Raw genomic sequence first — 24,268 nt, 5'->3', positions numbered from 1 at the left:
TTTTCACAGCTAGTTGGTGTTATGACCTAGAATCCAATTTTTCATATTTGATTATTGGGTTATTTTGATAGAGTCACAGAAAGTGGAGAATCAGAAAGCATTGCAATGCAGAGATGAGGAAAGATGGCTGTCACTATCTTTTACCTCTCTTGAATTCTAGGACAGAGCATGGTGTGTGTTTGGGGGAGGGTCAGGAGGTAAAGGGGCTGTTCAATTTGTCTTTTCCTATTTTTATAATCCAAAAGAAATGAGGGGTCCTTGGTGATGTCTGATTTTTATAATCCAAAAGAAATGAGGGGTCCTTGGTGCTGTCTGAGCTCGGTTGTTTTCTTGCAGATGTTTCATTACCCAGACTAGATAACATCATCAGAGCTCAGATGTTGTTAGAGTGGTACCTTGGTACTTATCATTAATTGGTTCCAGGAGGCAGGATCAGTACCAAAAATGATGAGTACCAAACAATTTTTCCCATAATGGATAATGTAGTCAGTCACAGGGCAACCAACACCGACAAGTTCTAGTTTGTACATTGTACCAAACAAACGATGAGTACCAGGACAAAATTTTCACACCATAATGCGTTGAGTACCAAATTGGATGAGTTTCAAAACAGTTGGGTATTAAGGTACCACTGTACCTACTGTATTTTTTGGAGTATAAGATGCACCTTTTTCCCACCTAAAAGGGGGAGAAAATTTGGGTGCGTTTTATACACCAAATGTAGCCCCACCCACCCACCCACCCACTGGCCCCCTCACCCTTTGGCTTCTGCCTCCCAGCAATTTACCTCCTTGCAGCAAGAAGAAACAGCCCATTTCAGCTTCAGCACAGCCTGATTAGCACAAGTTGATTGTCCGTTGGATCGGCCTCCCAACTCTCAGCTGTTTCAGGCTGCAGGGATTGTCACAGCCTATTGCTGTGCGGGCCTCTGCTGCTTGCTGCAAGGAGGTAAATTACTGGGAGCAGATTTTTTTTTCTTGTGCTAATCAAGCTAGGCTGAAAACAAAAATGAAAGTAAAGCAGGCTGTTTCCTGTTTGCTGCAATGAGGCAAAATTGCTGGGAGGCAGATTTCTTTTTCTTGTTTTCCTTACCAAAAAAGGTAGCTGCGTCTTTTTTTTTTTTTTTTACATTTATATCCCGCCCTTCTCCAAAGACTCAGGGCGGCTTGTAGTGTGTAAGGCAATAGTCTCATTCTATTTGTATATTTACAAAGTCAACTTATTGCCCCCACAACAATCTGGGTCCTCATTTTACCTACCTTATAAAGGATGGAAGGCTGAGTCAACCTTGGGCCTGGTGGGACTCGAGCCTGCAGTAATTGCAGGCTGCTGTGTTTTAATAACAGGCTATCTTACAGCCTGAGCCACCACGGCCCAATGTCTTATAGTCCGGAGCGTCTTATACTCTGAAAAATATGGTAGTTTGGTTAATGAAACATCTGTAAGAAAACAAACAAGCTCAGAGAGCACCAAGGACCCCTCATTTTAACCCCAAACTACAATTATTCTCCTTTATTGGTACCAAAAGAAATTGGTTTAAAACTGGTTGAGTAGCTGCACTGCTTCATTCAAGCTATAGTCTCCTCCTGATTATGCATCTTTTCTCTCCAGCATTGTGTGGTGGGGAGCTCTCTGAGCCAACAGGTGTTGTACTTTCTCCTGACTGGCCTCAGTCTTATGGAAAAGGTCAAGACTGCGTATGGGGCATCCGGGTGCAGGAGGAGAAGAGGGTGCTGCTAGACATTGAGATGTAGGTACTTCTGCTACTGCCACCATCAATACCATCCCATTTTCTTGAGGGAGGCCTCCCAACTCAACCAAAACAGGGTGTCCTCGTGGTCCCTGAAGCCATCATCCATCATTAGATTAATTATTGAAATCATTCATACCATCAATTCATGGAAAGATGTCTATGTACTTCGAAGATAATCTGCTGTGACAAACAGGATTCCTACTTAGAGGTCATCAACCAGAATGATACAGCAAGTTCCTTATATTTATGGAAGGAAGCGTCTGGATGGTGAAGCATTTAAAATCTTCAGTGCAAGAAAGAGAGGGCTAGGTTCAATCTATTATTTATGCGGCTAGATCTAGTTATTTTCTGTTTCATAGAACAGCCTCCAAAGTTAGGCTAAAATGACAGTACATGACACGGAACAGAAGAAAAGGATTATTTAAGTCCCCCCTTAGAATCATTTCCCTCTCAACAATTCTAAAAATTTAAAGACATAAGAAAGCTTGTCCAAAGCAGCAAACTGAATTGATATGTGTGTCTTCAGTCACCTAATACCAGAATCATTCTGGAGAGCCATTAAAAAATGTACAAGAGTTAGAAAGTTCTCCACAAATCGCAGTAACATCAACATACTGATATATTTTTTAAAAATCCTGAAGAATTTTACGCATTTACATGTGGCTAGGCACTAGATATGATGTATTTGTTTGTTATCCCTCAACAGTCTTCCGAATCTAGTAATTATTCTAGTCCGAATAATACTAGAAGAAAAGAATAGAAAAAGAACTAGGTGGCCATTTGTAATCTTTGTTCCAGGCCAAAGTCCTGCTGGAAAGGAATGCTCCCAAGCCCCTTCTAAAACCTTATGTGTGTGGGTGGAAGGTTTCCACAATGCAGAGTCAGCTACAGAAAAATCCTAGCTTTTGATTCGTACCCTTTTTACTAACATGCAAACTGGCTCTTGACAACTGGAGTCATGAGGAGTCTAATGGGAACCAGCACCATGTCACGTAGGGCTTTATAGGTACGGGTATTCCTTGACTTATGACCACAATCGGGACCAGAATTTCTGTTGTTAAGCAAAGCAGTTGTTAAATGAGCCACGCCCAATTTTACAACCTTTTTGTCATGGTTGTTAAAATAAATCACTCTGTTAAGTGAATCACATGGTCTTTAAGCAAATCTGGCTCCCTTGATTGACTTTGCTGGCGGGGAAGGTCATGAATGATGACCACGTGACCTAGGATGCTGCAGCCAATGAAAACATATGCCAGTTGTCAAGCACCTGAAGTTTTATCATGTGACTGTAGGGATGCTACAGCGGTTCGAAGCAGTGGTGGGATTCAAATAATTTAACAACTGGTTCTCTGCCCTAATGATTTCTTCCAACAACCAGTTCACCAAACTGCTCAGAAAGTTAACAATCGGTTCTCCCGAAGTGGTGCAAACTGGCTGAATCCCACCACTGGTTCTAAATGAGTATGCTGGTAGTAAGACATTTTTTTCAGTGCCACTATAACCTTGAACCGTCACTAAACAAACGATCATAAGTCAAGAACTACCTGTAATTACACATATTTAAATTGTTCCGTAACCATAGCATTGGTGTGATTGTGTTTGGTGTGCTGTATGTTTTTCCTATATCAGAAGTCTGGTTGCTTCTGAGTTGTCTTCAAAAACAACCCTCCATTATAGGAATCTGGTCAGGTGACAGGAGGTTGCTGTCACTAACGTTTCCCTGTCTAAGCAGAGGCATATCTGGTACACCAGCTGAAGACGTTCAAACAGAGCTTTGAATTCAAGAGGCTCTCCAAGGATCACTTCTGTAGCAGGGAGAGAGGGAGCACAGTCCTATCTAGAACAATCAGCAGAACTAATGTTTCCAAGAAGCCAAGATGTTAACACACGAAGAGCACCTCTTAGTAGGGTTTTGTCTGAGCTTGTTTCTCCCATGCGGTCCAGTATGGCTTCTTACACTGATTCAGGTTTCTCCAATATCACTGGCCCAGCCTGCATTGGCTTCAGGTCTAATGGTGCTTCCCAGATAACTGCTGACTAAAACTCTCTCTTCAAATCGGAGAAGAACCACAGCTAAGCAGCACCCTAACCCTCAACCCTTCCAGATGATTGAGAAGATACCATGGCTGACACAGTGGTGGGTTGCTCCCGGTTCTGTCCGGTTCTTGCGAACCGATAGTAAAAGTGGCGGGAGGCTCCGCCCACCTGCTGAGACGTCATAATGGATGAGCTGCGCATGCGCGCTCCCGTTGCGAACCGGAAGTAAAGGTAAGTAGAACCCACCCCTGGGCTGATCGCACTTAAATGTCAATGAAAAAATGTAATAGGACTAGGAGGGGCACACCATCATCTAGATCAGGGGTGTCAAACTCACTGCCTGCCGGCCGGATGCATCACTTACCAGCCATTGTCACCCCTCTTTTAGCAAAGGCAAAAAGAAGTTGCAATACGGCATGTGTCGACAATGTGATGCTGCAGGGTTGACACCCCTAATTCAGATGAAGATTGTGCTGTTTCTGTCCAACGATTGCACAGAAAGAATCCAATTGATCCATTTCCTCTTAGACACACTATGATTCCCCACCATCAGTAGTGGGTTTCAAATCCCGTCGCTACCGGTTCGCTCATGGACACACGCGCATAGGTTTGGGCAGGTGGGCGGAGCCTCCCACCACTACAACCCACCACTGCCCACCATGTTTTCAATAAAGTGAGATTATGAAAATACCCTTCTGTTTTCCCAAAACATATGGTTCATGAAAGTGCTCTTTTTAAGTTGCATTAAACCTAAAGGTTTAAGTTGCATTAAACCTTAATTAATGCCTGAAAAAAAGAGATGCTGCTGCTTTAAGGAATCCACTCATTAAAGTTAATACAGCAATTGATGTAAGGAATCTTGAAGTCTGAAAAGAAAGCTGCATATGTGAGGTCAAAATAGCAAGCATCCATGATGGTGAATGTGTGTGTATGTGTGAAGAACAATACACGGAATTACTTCCAAGTAGTTTCGTTATTGTTGTTCATCTACAGTCAGAATCTTCCAGACTAAAGCAACTATCTGCATAACTACAGATATACTCTGTGAATTGCTAGAGAGGGTCCATCTTTGCCCTCTTCCTGCCTACCTGGGGCTCCATACGACATTCCACCACAGTGTTAGAATGGAGGGTGTGACAGGCAATTGAAATCACTTCTTTTTAAAGTATATCACATGCATGTAAGAACAATGGGGAAGGGGGTGGGCTTCGACAAGCCAATTGCACCTACGCTTTTAACATTATTGACATCTGTCTCCCATCTGGGGATCCCTCTAGATCCAAAGCACTAATTCAGAATCATCTTGGAATGGACTCGGCTTGACCTCTATATTAATATTTTCTTTCAGTTAGAGGTTCCAATTTTACTTACTGGTTGAAGAAAAATCCACGCTTGTCTTCCCACCCACGTGTGTGTCTCTGCACTCACTTGCCCTTCAGTTTGGATGTATAAAATAACAGAAATAGGCTGTAGACTCCTTCATTTTCCTTTTCCTCTTTCAACAATCATTTCTCTTTGTCTCCTCCTCCTCCCCAATTCCCCTGCTAGTCTCAACATCCGCAAATCTGATGTGTTGACTGTTTTCGATGGAGGAGACTTAACTGCCCGGATCCTCGGCCAGTACTTGGGCCCGCATCCTCGGTTCAGCATTTACTCTTCAGGCCCAGCAGTGACTCTGCAGTTCCAGTCAGACCCTGGGGACCCCCTTTTCGGTCTCAGCCAGGGGTTCCTGGTGCGCTATAAGGGTATGAGAAAAGACTATGATATGCTTTGCGTAAACTGGGGGAGAGTGAGATAGAGAGGGAGGGAGAGGGAGAGGGGAGAGAAAGAGAGAAGGAGAGAGGAGAGAGAGGGAGAGGGAGAGGGAGGGAGAGAGAAGGAGGGGGAGAGAGAGGGAAGGAGGGAGAGGGAGGGGGAGGGGAGAGAGAGAGGGAGAGAGGGAGAGAGAACTGTAAGCCGCCCTGAGTCTTCGGAGAAGGGCGGGATATAAATGTAAATAATAAATAAATAAATAAATAAATAAATAAATAAATAAATAAATAAAGGAGGGAGGGAGAGGGGAGTGGGGAGAGAGAGGGAGGGAGGGAGAGAGAGAGAAAAAAAGTTGGTATAAATTAATGCCTGCTGATTCATCCTGTGAAAATGGTTTAAGAAGTTAAGCCGTCTTCAAAAAGGCTTCCAGAAGCTGCTCGGGCTGAGAATGGACGGGAATGTTGTATGATGCATTTGCTTGAGATCAGAAACAGAAGAAGGAAAAGGAAAGAGCTCAAATGCAGCTGAATAAAACCAAGGTGATATCTTTGCCCAGTTGTTATTTTAGCAGCAGTAGATTGAAGAAGAAAAGAGACAGAAGTTTTGCTTAAATACCAGTCTGGAGGACAGTATAAGGTTTAAAAACAGAGTTTGTGTCATAGCAGTATTGTAACTGTATAACTGGATGCTGGTTGGGGATCCTTTAATTTGGATTTCTGAGCAGGGCTGTTGGTCCTTTCTAACAATATGATTGTATGAGTTGCTTGTAGAGATGAACTCCTGACAAGAAGTAGAAAAATGGGAAAACAGAAGTGAAATTTGGTGAGGAGAGGTAGGACAGTACGCTGATGATGTTACTTAGTTTGGTAATTAAATGCCTGCAAGAAAACAACCAAGTTCCCCAAACTACAAATATTCTCTTCTATCAGATAGGACAATGACTGGCAGAAGATAGTCCTTACATCCTCTCCTCTCCCCTCCCCTCCCCTCCCCTCTCTCTCCTCTCCTCTCCTCTCTTCACAGAGGTTCCACAAAATGACACTTGCCCCGAGCTGCCAGAGGTGGAGTTTGGTTGGCGCACAGCTTCTCATACCGCTGTTATCCGTGGCACAGTTGTAACCTACCAATGTGAGCCAGGCTATGACATTGTGGGCTCCGACATTCTCACTTGCCAGTGGGATCTATCATGGAGCAACAGCCCACCTACTTGTCAGAAGAGTAAGTCTTTCTGATGCTAAAATAGGTGGTAAGGAAACTCCACATTAGGACTTATCTAAGCATGAAGAAGGAGGTGTGAAAGATAATGGGAGGCGGATGCAAAAGGGGGAGGAGTTTAGTGGGCATGAGAAGAGGCAGACAATCCAGAGGTGGATGCTGTGGGAAGAGAACATTCAGAGTGTCTATACCTTGCTGTCACTTTGATTAGAACCTTACTTTTACATTTTTCAATATTATGTTGTTATCTTAATTAGCATTACACCAAGTAGCATTAAAAGTGCCTTTCCTGAATCTGTTTTCACTTTTTGTGTTGGTCAGCTATTGTATATCAAGCCTATTGTGTATGGGCGGTGGGGGGAGGGAGAGAATAGAAAAATTATGTTGAAGGAAGAACATTTTGAACATAACCGTATCCCGGGTTGCTGCTATGGGAGGTGGGGGGTGGAGGTTTTTCTTTTAATGGGTTGTTATTATAGGGTAGGTTTTTTAAATTTTGTAAGCTGCCCAGAACCACCTATATACAATTAGAGTGGGTATATGCATTTATTTATAACTAAAATAAATAAATACATTTCACTGGAGACCATTAAAAACTTTGATGCACTATTTTAGACTTTATAAGAGGAGAGCTTTTGGTCTATCATTTGCAGTTCTAGAGTCTTTGGGTCACTTTAGAAGGAAAGCTGAAACATTCCCAGAGTAGAATGATACTCTAAAGCAAGGCTCTCCAACTTTGGCAACTTTAAGCCTGGCGGACTTCAACTCCCAGAATTCCCCAGCCAGTAAAGCAAAGCTGGTTGGGGAATTCTGGGAATTCTGGGAGTTGAAGTCCGCCAGGCTTAAAGTTGCCAAGGTTGGAGAGCCCTGCTCTAAAATATCCACATAGTCAGATATGATTGCCGAATTGGGAACCAGAGAAAAATACAGAGGCCTCTTCTCATACTTTACTACACCTTCTCTTTCCCCAAGTTATAAATTGTGCTGATCCTGGAGAGATTAGCAATGGCAAACGAAGTGTTTCAGACCGACATTTCTCCATCGGCTCTCACGTCCAGTACTTCTGCCACGAAGGCTATGTAGTGGAAGGGAGCAACTCACTCACCTGCTACAACCGGGATACGGGCACCCCTAAATGGAGCGACCGAGTACCGAAGTGTGTCTGTAAGTAAAAGCGGGGGAAGGAAAAAGCAAATGGAGGGAGCTAGAACTGGGAGCGTCTTTAAAGCAGCAAAGTACATGACTGTACATTTTAACAAGAGCTTAGCTGGTCTGACGGGTTATAGGGAGTCCTCGACTTACGAGTGGTCCCTTAACAGCTGTTCAGAGTTGTGGTGAAGCTATCTTTGAGCTACTTACAACCTGGATTCGAAGTTCTGATAGTCCCCTCCCCCACAGTCAGAGGATGAAACTTTGGGGGCTCAGCAGCATTTACAGCCATTTGCAGTATCCTGCAGTCACATCGTTGCATTTTAAGATGGTTTTCTCAAACATCCAAACAGACTTCTAGTTTCCAGCAAAACAGTGCCCATTATAAACCATTGGTTCACTTAATGATGGCAATGCTCACTTAACGACCACCACAAAAAGTGGTAAAATTGGGTTGGTTATTTCACTGATCTGTTTTATGATCATCATCACTTGCAACCATGATGGGCGGAATCCAGTGGATTCAAAATTTTTTACTACTGGTTCTATGGGTATGGCTTGGTGGTAGCAGGGGAAGGACACTGTAAAATCTCCATTCCCTCCCCAGTCCAGGGGAAGGTTACTGCAAAATCCCCATTTTCTCCTGATCAGCTGGGACTTGGGAGGCAGAGAATAGATGGGGGTGGAGCCAATCAGAATTTTTACTACTGGTTCTCCGAACTACTCCAAATTTCCACTACCGGTTCTCCAGAACTGGTCAGAAGCTGCTGAAACCCACCTCTAGCAGGTTCCATGATAGTGATAAGTGGAGGACTACCTGGATTTGCTACTTTTCTTTGTGTGTTCCTCTCTAATTAATGTAGGGCTCACTCACTTCAGTATATTTTTATGCGTTTAAATAGGAAGGGAAATTATGCCCATTTCTCTAAGGATATCAGAAGCAAGAAATGTATCACTAATACCATAGAACAAGCTTGCCAAGACCCTTTTAAGCTCCTGTATCACATACCTACTTAAAGAAATGTCAATACAGTCATGTATCCCTAATTAATCTTTCCAGAATCAGATAAAGTTAAAATGGTCCTTGAGGTTCTTCTGCATGTTGGATATTCTTAAGGATGACTGAACATTCTAATTCACAATAAAGGGTTACGTTGGTCTTGGACACAAGATCAGAATAGGGGTGTGCATAAGAGCACAATAGTGCCTACCGTTCCTGTCCTATTGTTCCCTTCATTATATCAAATTAATATAGTTGATGCATATTTTTTACTTATATATTTTCTTCAAGACATGTTGTTTATCTATGACAATTGTTTGTGTATACTTTTGTGACAAAAGAAAAAAAAAATAGTACATGACCTATTGAGCGATTCAAAAGAAAAATAAGATTCCACATTTATTCTTCTATTGACTAGCTTAGCATAGTTTCTAAGTGAATGAAGCTCACAGTCATCTTGATATCTTTACTTACACCAGGGGTGGGCTATTAATTTCCCCCGGGGCCACATAAGAATCTTGGAGTGTTGTAGATGGCCGAACCAATAGACTGAACATCTATGGAGATTCTCAGTCATTCAGGTCATGGCTGTCCCAAAGGTGGCTTTTCAAGAGGCAACTGGACTTTCTTTGTTTTTCCTTGAAGACATTTTGCTTCTCATCCAGGAAGCTTCTTCAGCTCTGACTGGTTGGTAGGGAATGGAAGGATTTATATTCCTTGCAAGCAGCCACTCATTTGCATTCTTTTAGATAATCGTTAAGGCCACTTGGAGGTTTATCTGTGATCATCAGGGTCATCTGAGTGGTGCAAATGGGTGTAGAGCCTTCTTGGAACTGCTAAAAGGACTGTGGTGTAGACTGGAGATAGATGATATGATATCCTTCCCCTTCTGATGAGAGAGGGCTGTTCAATTTTGACATAGATGGCTTCTTTGACCTCCTCTTTCAAACCAGTGATCCTCTCTGCCCAAAATGTGGAGTTTGCTGTCTTCAAAAGAACGGCCTTTGTCTTTTAAATACAAATCTTGTCCTGATGGATTTGTTCTTCTATGTTCTGCCATGCATTTATGAAGTGGTTGTTTGGTTTCCCCAATATACAAACCAATATACGAACCAACTATGATTGCAGAAAATATGACTTCAACAATAGGGTGGTCAATGCCTGGAATGCACTACCTGACTCTGTGGTTTCATCCCAAAACCCCCAAAATTTTAACCTTAGACTGGCTACTGTTGACCTCACCCCATTCCTAAGTGGTCTTTATGGGGTGTGCATAAGAACACCAGCATGCCTACCGTTCCTGTCCTAATGTTCCCTTTAATTGTATTCAATTCATGCTTATACTTATATATATTATCTAATACGTACTCGACAAATAAAAATAAAAATAAAAAAATAATTTTATTCCCTGCATTTTGCTGAATATACTACGTTGCTCAGTTTGTGTCTGGGTGTTTTATTGTTGGGGTTGACAAGCTTCTGCCTTAGTGTATTCTTGGGTTTAAAGTGTGCATGTATGTTGTGTTGGCTGAAGATCTTCCTGAGCTTTTCAAGAGGATCTTCCATTCTCTACCATCCACCAGTCAGAGCTGAAGAAACCTTCTGGATGAGAAGCAAAACTTCTTCAAAGAAAAAAACACGGAAATCCAGTTGCCTCTTTAAAAAAAAACGTTTGGGACAAAAGATTTAATTCTGCTCACTATTAATTTTATCACTTTATAAAAAGCAGTAAAGTATAGTTTTGATTAGTTGCTACTGGTAAGAATACAGGTTATGTATATTTGATTTCTAATTTCCTCATGTGGGCCAGGCATGGACAGCCAAAGGGCTGAAGGTGACTCAGGTGCCATCCAATGCCCAGGTCTGGCTTCTATTGTCTCCTCTATCAGTGACAGACAGCCGGTGGCCTCAGGGCCAAATGCGCTTCCTGAACTCTTTGTTGCCCCATTTCCTTTTTCCAGTGAAATATGAGCCTTGCCTGAACCCCGGTGTTCCAGAGAATGGGTACCAAACTCTTTACAAGCATCACTACCAAGCAGGAGAGTCCCTGCGCTTCTTCTGCTATGAGGGCTTTGAGCTTATAGGGGAAGTGACAATCACCTGCATCCCAGGACATCCATCCCAATGGACTAGCCAGCCACCTCTCTGCAAAGGTACGGGGACCCTTTCCCCATTGTATGTGGCTTTCACTCACTATTTTGTGACCCTTCTTCTTTGTTTTCCTGGCATTTTTAAAAAATAATCCCTTGGTCTCTTTCTCCCCACCAGTGGCCTATGAGGAGTTATTGGATGACCGGAAACTGGAAGGTGAGTGGGAAGAAGCTTGGGAAGGGATTTTGGGAGGGTGACAAACATTATCATCCTTCCTTCCTTCCTTCCTTCCTCCCTTCCTTCCTCCCTCCCTCCCTCCCTCCCTCCCTCCCTCCCTCTTTTCTGCTCAAACAGCAGGTGGAAGTTGTAGCTAAGGGGACTAGGTGTGCCAGACCCTATCCCAGACCTCAATAACTCAGGCCTTGTGTCCATTTGAGAGGACTGCCGCAGTGTGCTCTAAATGGGGCTGTCTTTGGAGACAGTCCAGAAGCTGCAGCTGGTACAAAATGCAGCAGCATGATTTTTGCCAACTCCACCCCACCAATATAGAATTACACTTACAGTACAGTGGCTGCATTGGTTGCCAATAGACTTGCAGGTCCAATTCAAAGTGCTGTTCATTACATTTGAAGCTCTCTGGTGCAGGATACTTCAAGCAATAATTTGTCACAACATAATCTGCCCATCTCATCCCTTCATTCAGAGAAGGTCTGCTGACTTTCACCTCTCGAGGACCCTAGGTCAGGGGTCTCCAACCTTGGCAACTTTTAAGACTTGGGGACTTAAACTCCCAGAATCCCTCAGCCAGCAAAGCTTCTGGGAGTTGAAGTCCACAAGTCTTAAAGTTGACAAGATTGGAGACCCCTGCCCTAGGTGACACATCTGGTTCTCTCTGTAGTAGCTCCCATCCTATGGAATATTCTTTCCCAAGAAATACATGCAGCATTCAGCTTGGCTGCAATTCTAAGTACAGGTTAAACCTGTTTTATTTTAATGAACCAGCTGACTAACTGTGGGCAATTATCATGGATTTTATTTCATAGTTATTTTATTTCATAGTTATCTTTGCTATTTGTGACTGTTTTGGCTCCCTGACCATGTTCTAATTCAGGGATCTCCAACCTTGGTCCCTTTAAAACTTGTGGACTTTAACTCCCAGAGTTCCACAAGTCTTAAAGGGACCAAGGTTGGAGACCCCTGTTCTAATTTACTGATTTTTATACTTTTGGGTTTTTTTAGTTTATTTGGGATTGGGGTGGGCTATAAATTCTGAAAAATAAAATAAAATAAAAAGTTCAAGGTGGAGTGTTTGATACATACATCTCACATATTCCACTTTTTTCTTGTAGTCACCCAGACCACAGATCCTTCCCACCAGATGGAAGGTGGCAACATTGCCCTGGCAATCTTCCTCCCCATCATTCTCGTCATCCTGCTAATTGGAGGCATCTACATCTACTACACTAAGTGAGTGATATCAAATGCTTTGCTCATTGGGCATCTAAGTGCCATTAGACTCTGTGGGTTAATTCCAGTTACGTTGCATTTTGTTTTGTTTTGTTTCATTTGTTTATTAATTATTTTATTTTCTGTTATTTAGCCCATCTCCCTTACAATGTGACTCTGGAAGACAGAGATGTTGTTCAATTGTAAATAGAGGTGAATTGGAATTTAATTCTGTTTCGAAGATTTTAACCTGAAAACCCCACACACTTTAAATTCCCAGGTGCAAAGAGACAATTATAATAATTTGTCTACTTACCTTATATTTTTTTGAACCCTGAAATAAGTGCTTGGCCTTATTGCCATGCGCCCAAAAGCCCGATTGGGCTTATTATCAGGGGATGTCTTATTTTGGAGAAAACACTTAATATATATTAAGTGTTTTTCTGTTGAAGCACCTGGTCTGCTCCAATTTCGACTCCAAACCAGGAGCCTTCAGGCAGTCGCTTTCACGACAAACTATTTTGTACCAAATTTGTGTTTTGCTGATAATTAATTATTTCTTTATCAGCAAAACACAAATTTGGTACGTGTGTGTGTGTGTGTGTGTGTGTGTATTTACAAGTTTTCCAAGATTAAATTAGCATAAAAATGCCTTCCAGTCATGAACTTGAATTACCTTGTTTTATACGAATATCTAACTGCTTTAATTAAAACAACTTGAGTGCATATAATGCCTTCCCAGCATACATTTAAAAGAGAGGAAAATGCCTTAATACTGCAGTTGTATAGTCAGTTCAAAACCAAGATCACGGGTAACAGTAACAGAGTTGGAAGGGATCTTGGAGACCATCTAGTCCAACCCCCCTGCTCACGCAGGAGACCTGTACGAGGGATTCGAACGACCTGCTTCTGATTGACAAGCTCAGTGTCTTAGCCATTGAGCCACCTAATCAGGCTTAGCCACTGAGCCACCTAGTCAGGTATATCAAGTGATAATAAAAGCTCTCCATATATAGCTGGAAGGAGCTTTGATTCCTGCCAAATCGGCAAGTTTTATGTTTTACATCTTCAAGAACAGGGTCCCCAATCCCCAGGCCGTGGAAATCCCCCCATACACACGGTGGCCCAAAAAGCCGAAAAGATTGGGGAACTCTGTTCGAGAAAGTATTAACCACTGTCCATACCTGCCATTAAGCATAGTTAGAGTAACCGACTGACTGTTTATCCGTTCTGTTTCTTTGAATGGCCTTGGCCTCCGGTATAAAATGAAGTCAATATATGGACAAAAATGTGATTGATGATCAGATTAATTTTGTTGTGATAGATATGGTTGGTATTTTTTAAACACGTAAAGTAAAAATGTGGATGTTGTAACTGAATTTTGTATTTTACTGCACCGAAAAAAGTTGGAAGTCACCTTTTTCTCCCTTTTACCTCACACTCCCTTCTTTTCTGTACCTTCTTCTGTTCCCTCACTATCTTGGTTTCTCTTTGTGTTTTATAGTATAATACAGGAGTCTCCAACCTTGATCCCTTTAAGACTTGTGGACTTCAACTCCCAGAGTCCCTCAACCAGCAAAGCTGGCTGAGGAACTCTGGGAGTTGAAGTCCACAAGTCTTAAAGGACCAAGGTTGAGACCTGTATAATATACTTGAAGAATTTTTTTTTAAATGTGATTGAAATCTTGGATGTGCAGAACATAGGAAGCTGTCTGATCGCCAATCAGACAATTGGTTGATCTCTAATTCCTTCAGAGCAGGGGTCTCAACTTTGCTGGCTGAGGAATTCTGGGAGTTGACGTCCACAAGTCTTAAAGTTGCCAAGGTTGGAGACCCCTGTTCTAATTTACTGATTTTTATACTTTTGGGTTTTTTTAGTTTATTTGGGATTGGGGTGGGCTATAAATTCTGAAAAATAAAATAAAATAAAAAGTTCAAGGTGGAGTGTTTGATACATACATCTCACATATTCCACTTTTTTCTTGTAGTCACCCAGACCACAGATCCTTCCCACCAGATGGAAGGTGGCAACATTGCCCTGGCAATCTTCCTCCCCATCATTCTCGTCATCCTGCTAATTGGAGGCATCTACATCTACTACACTAAGTGAGTGATATCAAATGCTTTGCTCATTGGGCATCTAAGTGCCATTAGACTCTGTGGGTTAATTCCAGTTACGTTGCATTTTGTTTTGTTTTGTTTCATTTGTTTATTAATTATTTTATTTTCTGTTATTTAGCCCATCTCCCTTACAATGTGACTCTGGAAGACAGAGATGTTGTTCAATTGTAAATAGAGGTGAATTGGAATTTAATTCTGTTTCGAAGATTTTAACCTGAAAACCCCACACACTTTAAATTCCCAGGTGCAAAGAGACAATTATAATAATTTGTCTACTTACCTTATATTTTTTTGAACCCTGAAATAAGTGCTTGGCCTTATTGCCATGCCCAAAAGCCGGATTGGGCTTATTATCAGGGGATGTCTTATTTTGGAGAAAACACTTAATATATATTAAGTGTTTTTCTGTTGAAGCACCTGGTCTGCTCCAATTTCGACTCCAAACCAGGAGCCTTCAGGCAGTCGCTTTCACGACAAACTATTTTGTACCAAATTTGTGTTTTGCTGATAATTAATTATTTCTTTATCAGCAAAACACAAATTTGGTACGTGTGTGTGTGTGTGTGTGTGTGTGTATTTACAAGTTTTCCAAGATTAAATTAGCATAAAAATGCCTTCCAGTCATGAACTTGAATTACCTTGTTTTATACGAATATCTAACTGCTTTAATTAAAACAACTTGAGTGCATATAATGCCTTCCCAGCATACATTTAAAAGAGAGGAAAATGCCTTAATACTGCAGTTGTATAGTCAGTTCAAAACCAAGATCACGGGTAACAGTAACAGAGTTGGAAGGGATCTTGGAGACCATCTAGTCCAACCCCCCTGCTCACGCAGGAGACCTGTACGAGGGATTCGAACGACCTGCTTCTGATTGACAAGCTCAGTGTCTTAGCCATTGAGCCACCTAATCAGGCTTAGCCACTGAGCCACCTAGTCAGGTATATCAAGTGATAATAAAAGCTCTCCATATATAGCTGGAAGGAGCTTTGATTCCTGCCAAATCGGCAAGTTTTATGTTTTACATCTTCAAGAACAGGGTCCCCAATCCCCAGGCCGTGGAAATCCCCCCATACACACGGTGGCCCAAAAAGCCGAAAAGATTGGGGAACTCTGTTCGAGAAAGTATTAACCACTGTCCATACCTGCCATTAAGCATAGTTAGAGTAACCGACTGACTGTTTATCCGTTCTGTTTCTTTGAATGGCCTTGGCCTCCGGTATAAAATGAAGTCAATATATGGACAAAAATGTGATTGATGATCAGATTAATTTTGTTGTGATAGATATGGTTGGTATTTTTTAAACACGTAAAGTAAAAATGTGGATGTTGTAACTGAATTTTGTATTTTACTGCACCGAAAAAAGTTGGAAGTCACCTTTTTCTCCCTTTTACCTCACACTCCCTTCTTTTCTGTACCTTCTTCTGTTCCCTCACTATCTTGGTTTCTCTTTGTGTTTTATAGTATAATACAGGAGTCTCCAACCTTGATCCCTTTAAGACTTGTGGACTTCAACTCCCAGAGTCCCTCAACCAGCAAAGCTGGCTGAGGAACTCTGGGAGTTGAAGTCCACAAGTCTTAAAGGGACCAAGGTTGGAGACCCCTGGTATAATATACTTGAAGAATTTTTTTTTTTTAAATGTGATTGAAATCTTGGATGTGCGCAGAACATAGGAAGCTGTCTGATCGCCAATCAGACAATTGGTTGATCTCTAATTCCTTCAGAGCAGGGGTCTCAACTTTGCTGGCTGAGGAATTCTGGGAGTTGACGTCCACAAGTCTTAAAGTTGCCAAGATTGGAGACCCCTGGTTCAGATGCTTCCTTGCATCTGAAGATGCTGATGACCAATTCTGAACCATCCAAATGCAAAAAAATTATAATCTCCTCCACTGGGTTACTTTGGTAACATACAGTCCATGGAGTTATGTCATAAAATGAATCTGATTTTCCAAACTGGTAGAAGTTGATTATTTAAATCCATTCTCTTCTTTTTCTCCTTTTACTTTCTTGCAGATTCCAAGGAAAAACTCTCTTTGGCTTCTCCTTTTCCAGCTCTCACAGCTACAGTCCCATCACTGTAGAATCTGACTTCAACAACCCTCTCTACGAGGCTGGGGTGAGCTGCAGACACTCAACCAAGCCATTGTTCTATAGTACCTATTTTTAAAAGCTCTGATTAAGGAGGGTTGACTTATTCCTGTTCCGCGTTTTCCCCCTCTTCTCGCTGCTGTTTTCAACCTCTTGTGATCCTACTGCAGTTCTGTACAGATTTATCCCAGATTTGGGCTGTAAAATTAGGGTCAGCCATTAGATCTCTTGGAAGAGATATTGCTTTTCCCACCCACACCGCCATCAAGTGGTCATCTGGCATTTTGCAACCTGGATGAGTTCATTACAGATTTGCAACCTGGATGAGTTCATTACAGAAGCAGTTCAGATCGCTAGCCAATATGGCTTCAGGCACGATAAATTCAAAACGAAAATAATTTTATGGTTGGGATCGCCACATTGTGGGGAATTATATTAAAGGGGTCGCCACATCGTGGGGAATTGTATTAAAGGGGTCGCAGCACTATAAAGGTTGAGAACCACTGCTGTACTCCTCCAATACTTCCGCATGCTGCCAGTAGTGGTCACCAAAGCCCCCCTTTAGAGTTGAGAGAAAAGGAAACCATTCTAAGATGAATTCTGGTTTTATTTACTTAACCATGATTTACTGAATTTATCCTCTTTGGTGGGTAGGCACATGGGACCAAAGGTGGTATTCAGCCGGTTTGGACCGGTTTGCCCGAACAGGTAGTGGAAATCATGGGTGCCCCTCCCCCCTTCCCCCTGCCCCAGTTATATTCCATCCTATTCAGGCACTTTTTTGAGACCAGACGCATGTGCAGAAGGCGTGTGGGCCAGCAAAGCACACGCACAAAAGGCCGGGCGCGTGTGTGGATGGCCAGGCACATGCAAATGCACATTTGCGAACCAGTAGGGAAAGTAAGTAAATACCACCCCTGCATGGGACCATAAACCAACCAACCCCGCCAAAGTGCATGAAGATAATTTCTTGATTTTTGAGTAGTTTAAAATCAATTAGATGAAGGAAAAGAGCAGGTGAGATTCTGTCCCTGAATTAAGGTGTTTCCACCCCACCCCACCCCTCTTTCTGCTTAACAGGACACCAGAGAATACGAAGTTTCCATTTAGAAGACGTTAAGAGGATCTGCCATTCTTCTCCCAAACCCAACTAGGTCTGAGGATCAGCGACTGAGAATGATTCCTGATTTGGAGGGAATAGCGGAAGGTGGTTTTTGGGAGGGGGCTAAGGGAAAATGGAGGGGAGAGAAGGAGTTTATCCTTTCTACCCCACAAATTCAGCTTTATCTCTTCTTCTCCATGTTGCTGCCTGACTGTCCACTCTCAGCTTTGGACCACTCCCTTCTCCCGTGTAAATACCCTCTTCAATGTGCCAAATGTGTTTCTCACACACACACACACACTCTCTCACAGAGTTATTATTATTATTATTCTGCTTTATCTGTTTGTTTTATTTCTCTATTTATTTATTGCGTTATACTTTTCCTCTTTCTCCATTTTAATGATCATTCCCTTAAGTGGTTGAAAAAGGAGAAAGGTTGACCTCATCCCTTCTTCCATACTTTATCCCCCACTCCGTTTTTAAGGAAGTGGGACTGAGTTCTAAATGGTGCTGCCATTGAAAATTATAAAATAAATAAATAAAGTATCTCTCTGGAAACAAAGCTGTACAGTAAGATCACTAAAACCGAATATATGTGGCTTTCCACTAGGAGATGTATTTAATCCTGAAATCAGTGCAAAAAGATGGAGGCAACAGAAAAAGCCAAATGCTGAGAGGCATTAGAAAAGATAATTGATCCCTAATTCTTAACGCGGAAGCAATTCTCATGTTCAGGAGAATTTACCTTCATAAAATTGGGAGTACATTAGATAATCATGGAAATATAAGCAGGATCATAAAATCATTGATTTTAGCTGTTTAGATTATACACCATCGGAGTTTTGCAAGGTCTGTGTGCTGCAACATGCCCAATCAGAAAGCAACAAGGCTTCAATTTTAACAGATTTGTGGGGATGTAATAGATACACTTTCTCTATATTACAAAACACCAATGCCTCCAGAAATAGATTGTCAGGTGTTATAGCCTGGGGCTGTTGAAATAATCTACAATGACAAAACAATGTAATCATTTTACCAGATCTAGCTGTATTTTCCTTTCTCTTATCATTAATTTCTTTGGCTTATACTTCTCACTCCTGTTCTATGCTTTGCCTAATATTACTTATCCCAACAGTGTGATAGGCATGTATGTATATACATATGTTAGTACAACCCCAGGACTAAGGTTGACACCCAGATAAGCACACACAGGAGTGCTGCCTTATATTTTAGTTATTCTTCTAATCTTCTAATATTTCTCCCACCTCTCTGAAAGCAACAAGAATAACAAAATAAAATAAAATAAACATAATGCAAATCTTGAAAAGAGAGGCTTGGTAGAACTTCAGTAAGCAAACTTGGTCTGTTTGTTAGATTGGAAGACATAACTGCCCACAGTCAACAAAATTCATTATTTATTTGATTGTTAGGCAGTTTATCCTTTCCTTTCCTCTTGAAGCAGCTTTCAAAGCACTTCCTCCTCCTATTTTTCCTTAGAAAAATGCTATGGTTGGATTAGGATAAAAATGAGGGAAGGGGACTGGCCCAAAGTCATCCAGTCAACTTTCATGACTGAAGGTGGACTTGAATTTGATCTCCATGATCCTTGTCAAATCCTTTTACCATTAGACCACATTGGCTCTTTGTTTACCATATTTTTAGCAGTACAGAATGGCTGTGGGGGATCACTTTAGTTTTACATTTGAGATACAAATGTATTAAGGGTTGTCTCTAGTTGTACACCAAGCTAGAAACATCCTAGAATAAGTAATATATCTGTTCAATCATTGTGATTGCTAAAAATTAATTTTAATATCCCAATATTAAATGGGGGAATAATTAATAAACCTTTTGATCTGAGTTCCTGTGGAGCTATTTCCCATGAAATTCATATGGTTGTTTAGATGTGGAAAGCCTTTTAATAATAAAACAGTTCTCTCTAATGATTGGGATCCAGATAACTTTTAAAAGATTAAAGTGTATCTGATAATTTTATGTTGCTTTCAAAGATAACAAATTACTGAACATTACTAATTTTACATATGCTTATAAGGACAATATTTATGATTTTTGAATTGTACTTTACAGCTTTTTTTTTTTTTAAAGACAGTGTACATTTTCCCCATTTGTCTAATGTACTGACCCAAATAATAAAATAGCTGGAGGTTTTGCAGCCTCTGATTCATTACAGTATCCTCTGAATGATAAAAAAAGAAAGTAATGTAATTATGTCGGGAAAAGATTGATTTTCCTACTTCACAGTATCTTAACAAGGAAATAACATATCCAGCTGCTATTTGACAATTGCTTTAAGGATTAAATATTATTTCAGGATATACATAGTTTATTGACAGCCTTTCTTGACTTAACACCACAGAAAGCCACTGGCTGCCTTGTATCTTCTTCAGGATGTTGACGTTTTGCGTGGCTCTTTCTCATACTCTTTAAGTATGAAAACAGGAAAGATCCTTAGTGCCAAAATGTATGAAAGTACACTTTTAAAGCTGTTCTCATCTCTTCAAGAGACCCTCTTTTACGACATGAGAGCATCTGAATGGAATCGCAGTACTCGTCTCCCACACCATAAGGTTTGTAGGAGATGAGAATATTGTACCTAAAGCCCCTCACTTACTGCCAGTATGGAGCAGGACATAAAAATAGTATTTCCCAACCCTTCTCTTTTCCCAAATAGTGAAACTGACTTATTATATCAACCCTTCCCTGGTGGCCAGTCTTGTATTTTGGAAGAAGGTGAAAAGTATTATTTACTCCAATTTTTGTAGATAACTTATCCTTCCTCTTTGTAGGTCTTTTATCATGCTAGGAGGACAGTCCTGACACATCCCCACAAATGACAGCGCAGTTTCTGGGGAATGCTCTCCTTTGCATTCTTACCATTTACAATTCTATTTTATTTTTATTTTTTTGGGCCTTTGGTTACCCCCCACCCCCGCTCCTTCTCATTTGCTTTTATTTTGGAGCAATAAATAAAGCGCACCATTTGTAAAAGCTGTGGCGTCCATACTTCTGTTACAGTCCAACAGGAAATGAGTGTACTCTTTGCATGGCAATGGGCAAGTTTGGTCATCCAACTTACCAAAGAAGTGTTTAGTGGTGTGGAAGAAATGTCCATCTGGGTTCAGTTCCAAGTGGGGAAGAAAGACACTGGAAACATGGAGACTGCTGGAAAAGATGGTTTAATGGTGGACAGGACTACATGGTTTTGAGGTCCTGGGCAAAAAAGGACATGGGTGAGAGAGCTAGATAGATTTATACCCTCTGTTGGGCTTTGAACTTGAGCTTGTGATCTAATTGGTTGTCTGACTCCCATGGGGCCATGCAGGGCTAATTTTGTAGATTGTCGGTGTTCCAGGCTTGGTTGAGCCTTGCTGGGTGATGATGTAATGAAAGGGCTTTGGGCAATTCCTACTATGGCTCTGCCTGAAGGAGGTAGATCTTTGTTATGTTGAATAGACTGGCTGAGGCCTTAATAGCCCATTGACAAAGGTGGGGTGGTGGTGGTGAATTTCTGCCTCCCTTTTAGGGAAAATATTCTGCCCTTTTAATATTTCCTAAAGCATCTCAATTTCCTAGGAGAGGGGTAGGTGCTAACTTCCTACAGTGGTAACACACATGAAACGATACCTTCACTCCTGTTTGTGGTTGGTTGTGTGCTTTGTGTTTTGAAATAGAGTTAAGGGGAGAGTCCAGTGGCTAATTGGGTGTTGAAAAATATCCAAAAGCAAAAGAATATTAACACAGAAATCCAATAGTTTCTCAGTACTTCTTTTTTTAAAAAATAAATTTAACAATCTGTGATTCTTCTTTCATTGTTCCAAAGGTGCTTTTTTCAAGAGGCAACTGGATTTTCTGATTTTTCTTTGAAGACGTTTTGCTTCTCATCCAAGAAGCTTCAAAACAAAACAAAATCAAACCAGAAAGTCCAGTTGCCTCTTGAAAAAAGCACCTTTGGGACAACCATGACCTGGATGACTGAGAATCTCCATAGACATTCTTCTTTCCATCAATTAGAGATTGCATCGAACAGCTCATACACAAAAATAAATACATGTAAAAAGCAACCTGTCCCTTTAACAGAATTTAAGGTACGGTTGCGCTAACAGCCATTTTTAGAAAGGAACCTAATCAGCTACTTAATGGTTGTGAATAAAAATGTGAACAGGTGGCTTGTTTGAAATATTAGCATCACATACTGGAGGTGGGTGGTTCTATAACCACTATGTCACCTATCTATTTCTGGCTCCTACACCTATCTTTTGGGCCTTCATTTTTATTTGGGCATGATCTGTGGAGTGCTAGGTACTCTCTGAGCTAAATTATTTGCTTGCAGATGTTTCATTACCCAACTAGGAACCATCATTGCTAATGAGTGAGGGGTTTGCTCCCTGTTTATACCCTTTCATCTAAGGCTTATAGTGTTAATCTAGTAGGGTAAAGAAATGCCTGCATAAAACCAATGAAACTAAGCACCAAGGACTTCACAGTTCAGCCCATAGAATATTCTCTTCTATGCGCCTAACTGTCACAGCCCATGTTCTAGAAAATCATTAGTAAGCCTACTGACAAACTGTCGCAGCATCATTAGTTGACAATGTATTTTTAACTCCCTTCACCACAAGCACTTTAATTCAGATTTTAAAAGCAAATGCTTTTGTAGGGAAGTTGTCATCTATTAAGGTAAAATAAAGCCGCCTTCGCTGAGATCAAATCCTGGTGATGACACAAACTTGTCTATATATGGGTAGTTCCTTTTACAATACAGAAGAGGTTGCTACTGCCTTTTTGGGGAATAGTTCCGGTTTGGCAATTCCCACTTTAACTTTCAGCTGTTGTGTTCTCCTTTGAGGGTCCACAACAAACTTGAGGGCTGGTAACAGGTGGCTGTTCTATAACATGGCTGGCTCAGGATCTCTGGGAGTTGAAATCCACAAGTCACAAAAGGCCATGGTTCTCCATCCACGTTACAGAAGATCTCTATCTATTGAAACCAGAAGCCCATATCAAATAGGTATTGCTTGTACAAATAACATCTGCTTATACAATAAGAATACGGGTGGTACTTGACATACAACCATTCATTTAGTGACCATTCAAAGTTACAATGGCAGAGACCTACAACCAATACCCACACATACAACCATTGCAGCATCTCCATGGTCTTGTGATCAAATTCAGGCACTTGGCAATTGGTGTGTCTTTACAACGGTTGCAATGTCCTGGAGTCATGTGATCACCATTTGCGATCTTCCCAGAGCCGGCTTCTGATCAGCAAAGTCAATGGGGCAAGTTGGATTTACTTAATGTCTGTGTGATTCATTTAACAGCTGCAATGATTCACTTAACTATGGCAAAAAAGATAATCAAATTAGGTGGAATTAGGTAGAAACTAATCAAGGAGAGAAGCAACTTAGAAATAAGGATAAATTTCCTGACAGTTAGAATAATCAATATGTGGAACAACTTTCCTCTAGAAGTTGCGAATGCTCCAACACTGGAAATTTTTAAGAAAATGTTGGATAGCCATTTGTCTGAAATGGTGTAGGGTTTCCTGCCTGGGCAGGGGTTGGACTAGAAGACCTCCAAGGTCCCTTCCAATTCTGTTATTATGTTATGTTATAATTTACTTAACAACCGTCTTATTTAGCAATGGAAACTCTGGTTCAAACTGTGGTCACAAGTTGAGAACTACCTTTGCTGAAACAAAAAGCATATTGAATGACGAGTTTGCATAATAGTTATTAGGAAGGTTGTGTCCTGGGCTAATACAGAGAATAAGTCCCTCTGTATCTTATGACTTAATTGGCTTCATATCCATTTCCTTTCCTGATAATATAAGATTATAAAATCAATTCTCTAGCAGGAGACTGATAGGATCATCGCAAGTTTCACTGCAGAGGAGAGAGATTCAGAAGTCATTATGTTCATTTTGATTATTGTATCACAGCAAACCATGATTTATCAAAGTTAAAATAAAACATGACTTAGCATAACGTGTGAACCCGGTCAGTATACTGTGTTATATCTTAACAGATGTGCAAAATCACACATCTTAGCGACAAATCCAGTTTCTCTTGTGGTAGTGAAAAAAATCATGCTTTTATACAATTTTTTTAAGTGCTTGTTTCTTCTAAGTCAGTGTTTCTCAACCCTAGCAACTTGAAGATGTGTGGACTTCAACACCCAGAATTCCCTAGCTAGCATGCTGGCTGGGGAATTCTGGGTATTGAAATCCACACATCTTCAAGCTGCCAAGGTTGAGAAACACTGTTCTAAGTCATAAGAAAAATCTCCAGAACCATTGTAGAGAGTCATCACCCACCTATCCTCTTAGAGAACAAAATATTTTGGGGAATATGAAAAGAGAAAAAATATTTCCCCTAAAGAAGAAATGGGGAAAAAAAATCTTAAGGGAGGCAGAAACCAGCCCCAGTCTCCCTGCCCCAAGCAGAAACTGAGGAAGCCAGCTTTTAGAAATGCAGATTTGGTAATC

General features: G+C 41.1%; 1 protein-coding gene across 1 annotated transcript in view; it reads left to right on the top strand.

The window, feature by feature from the left end:
* SEZ6L2 (seizure related 6 homolog like 2) overlaps window positions 1-20,705 on the top strand; it is a 38,289-nt gene extending 17,584 nt beyond the window's left edge. Inside the window, exons 10-18 of the mRNA XM_058183771.1 lie at window positions 1,612-1,750; window positions 5,339-5,535; window positions 6,566-6,760; window positions 7,730-7,921; window positions 10,868-11,059; window positions 11,175-11,213; window positions 12,347-12,464; window positions 16,581-16,683; window positions 17,736-20,705. Coding sequence (XP_058039754.1) covers window positions 1,612-1,750; window positions 5,339-5,535; window positions 6,566-6,760; window positions 7,730-7,921; window positions 10,868-11,059; window positions 11,175-11,213; window positions 12,347-12,464; window positions 16,581-16,683; window positions 17,736-17,765 — 1,205 coding nt within the window. The 3' untranslated portion in view covers window positions 17,766-20,705. The remainder of the gene's footprint in view (window positions 1-1,611; window positions 1,751-5,338; window positions 5,536-6,565; window positions 6,761-7,729; window positions 7,922-10,867; window positions 11,060-11,174; window positions 11,214-12,346; window positions 12,465-16,580; window positions 16,684-17,735) is intronic.
* Window positions 20,706-24,268: the final 3,563 nt, after the last annotated feature.

This window comes from Ahaetulla prasina, chromosome 4 (genome assembly GCF_028640845.1).
Source record: "Ahaetulla prasina isolate Xishuangbanna chromosome 4, ASM2864084v1, whole genome shotgun sequence".
Lineage (NCBI taxonomy): Eukaryota > Metazoa > Chordata > Lepidosauria > Squamata > Colubridae > Ahaetulla > Ahaetulla prasina.
The sequence above is the reverse complement of the archived record's forward strand: the minus strand, read 5'-3'. Positions and strand labels throughout refer to the sequence as shown.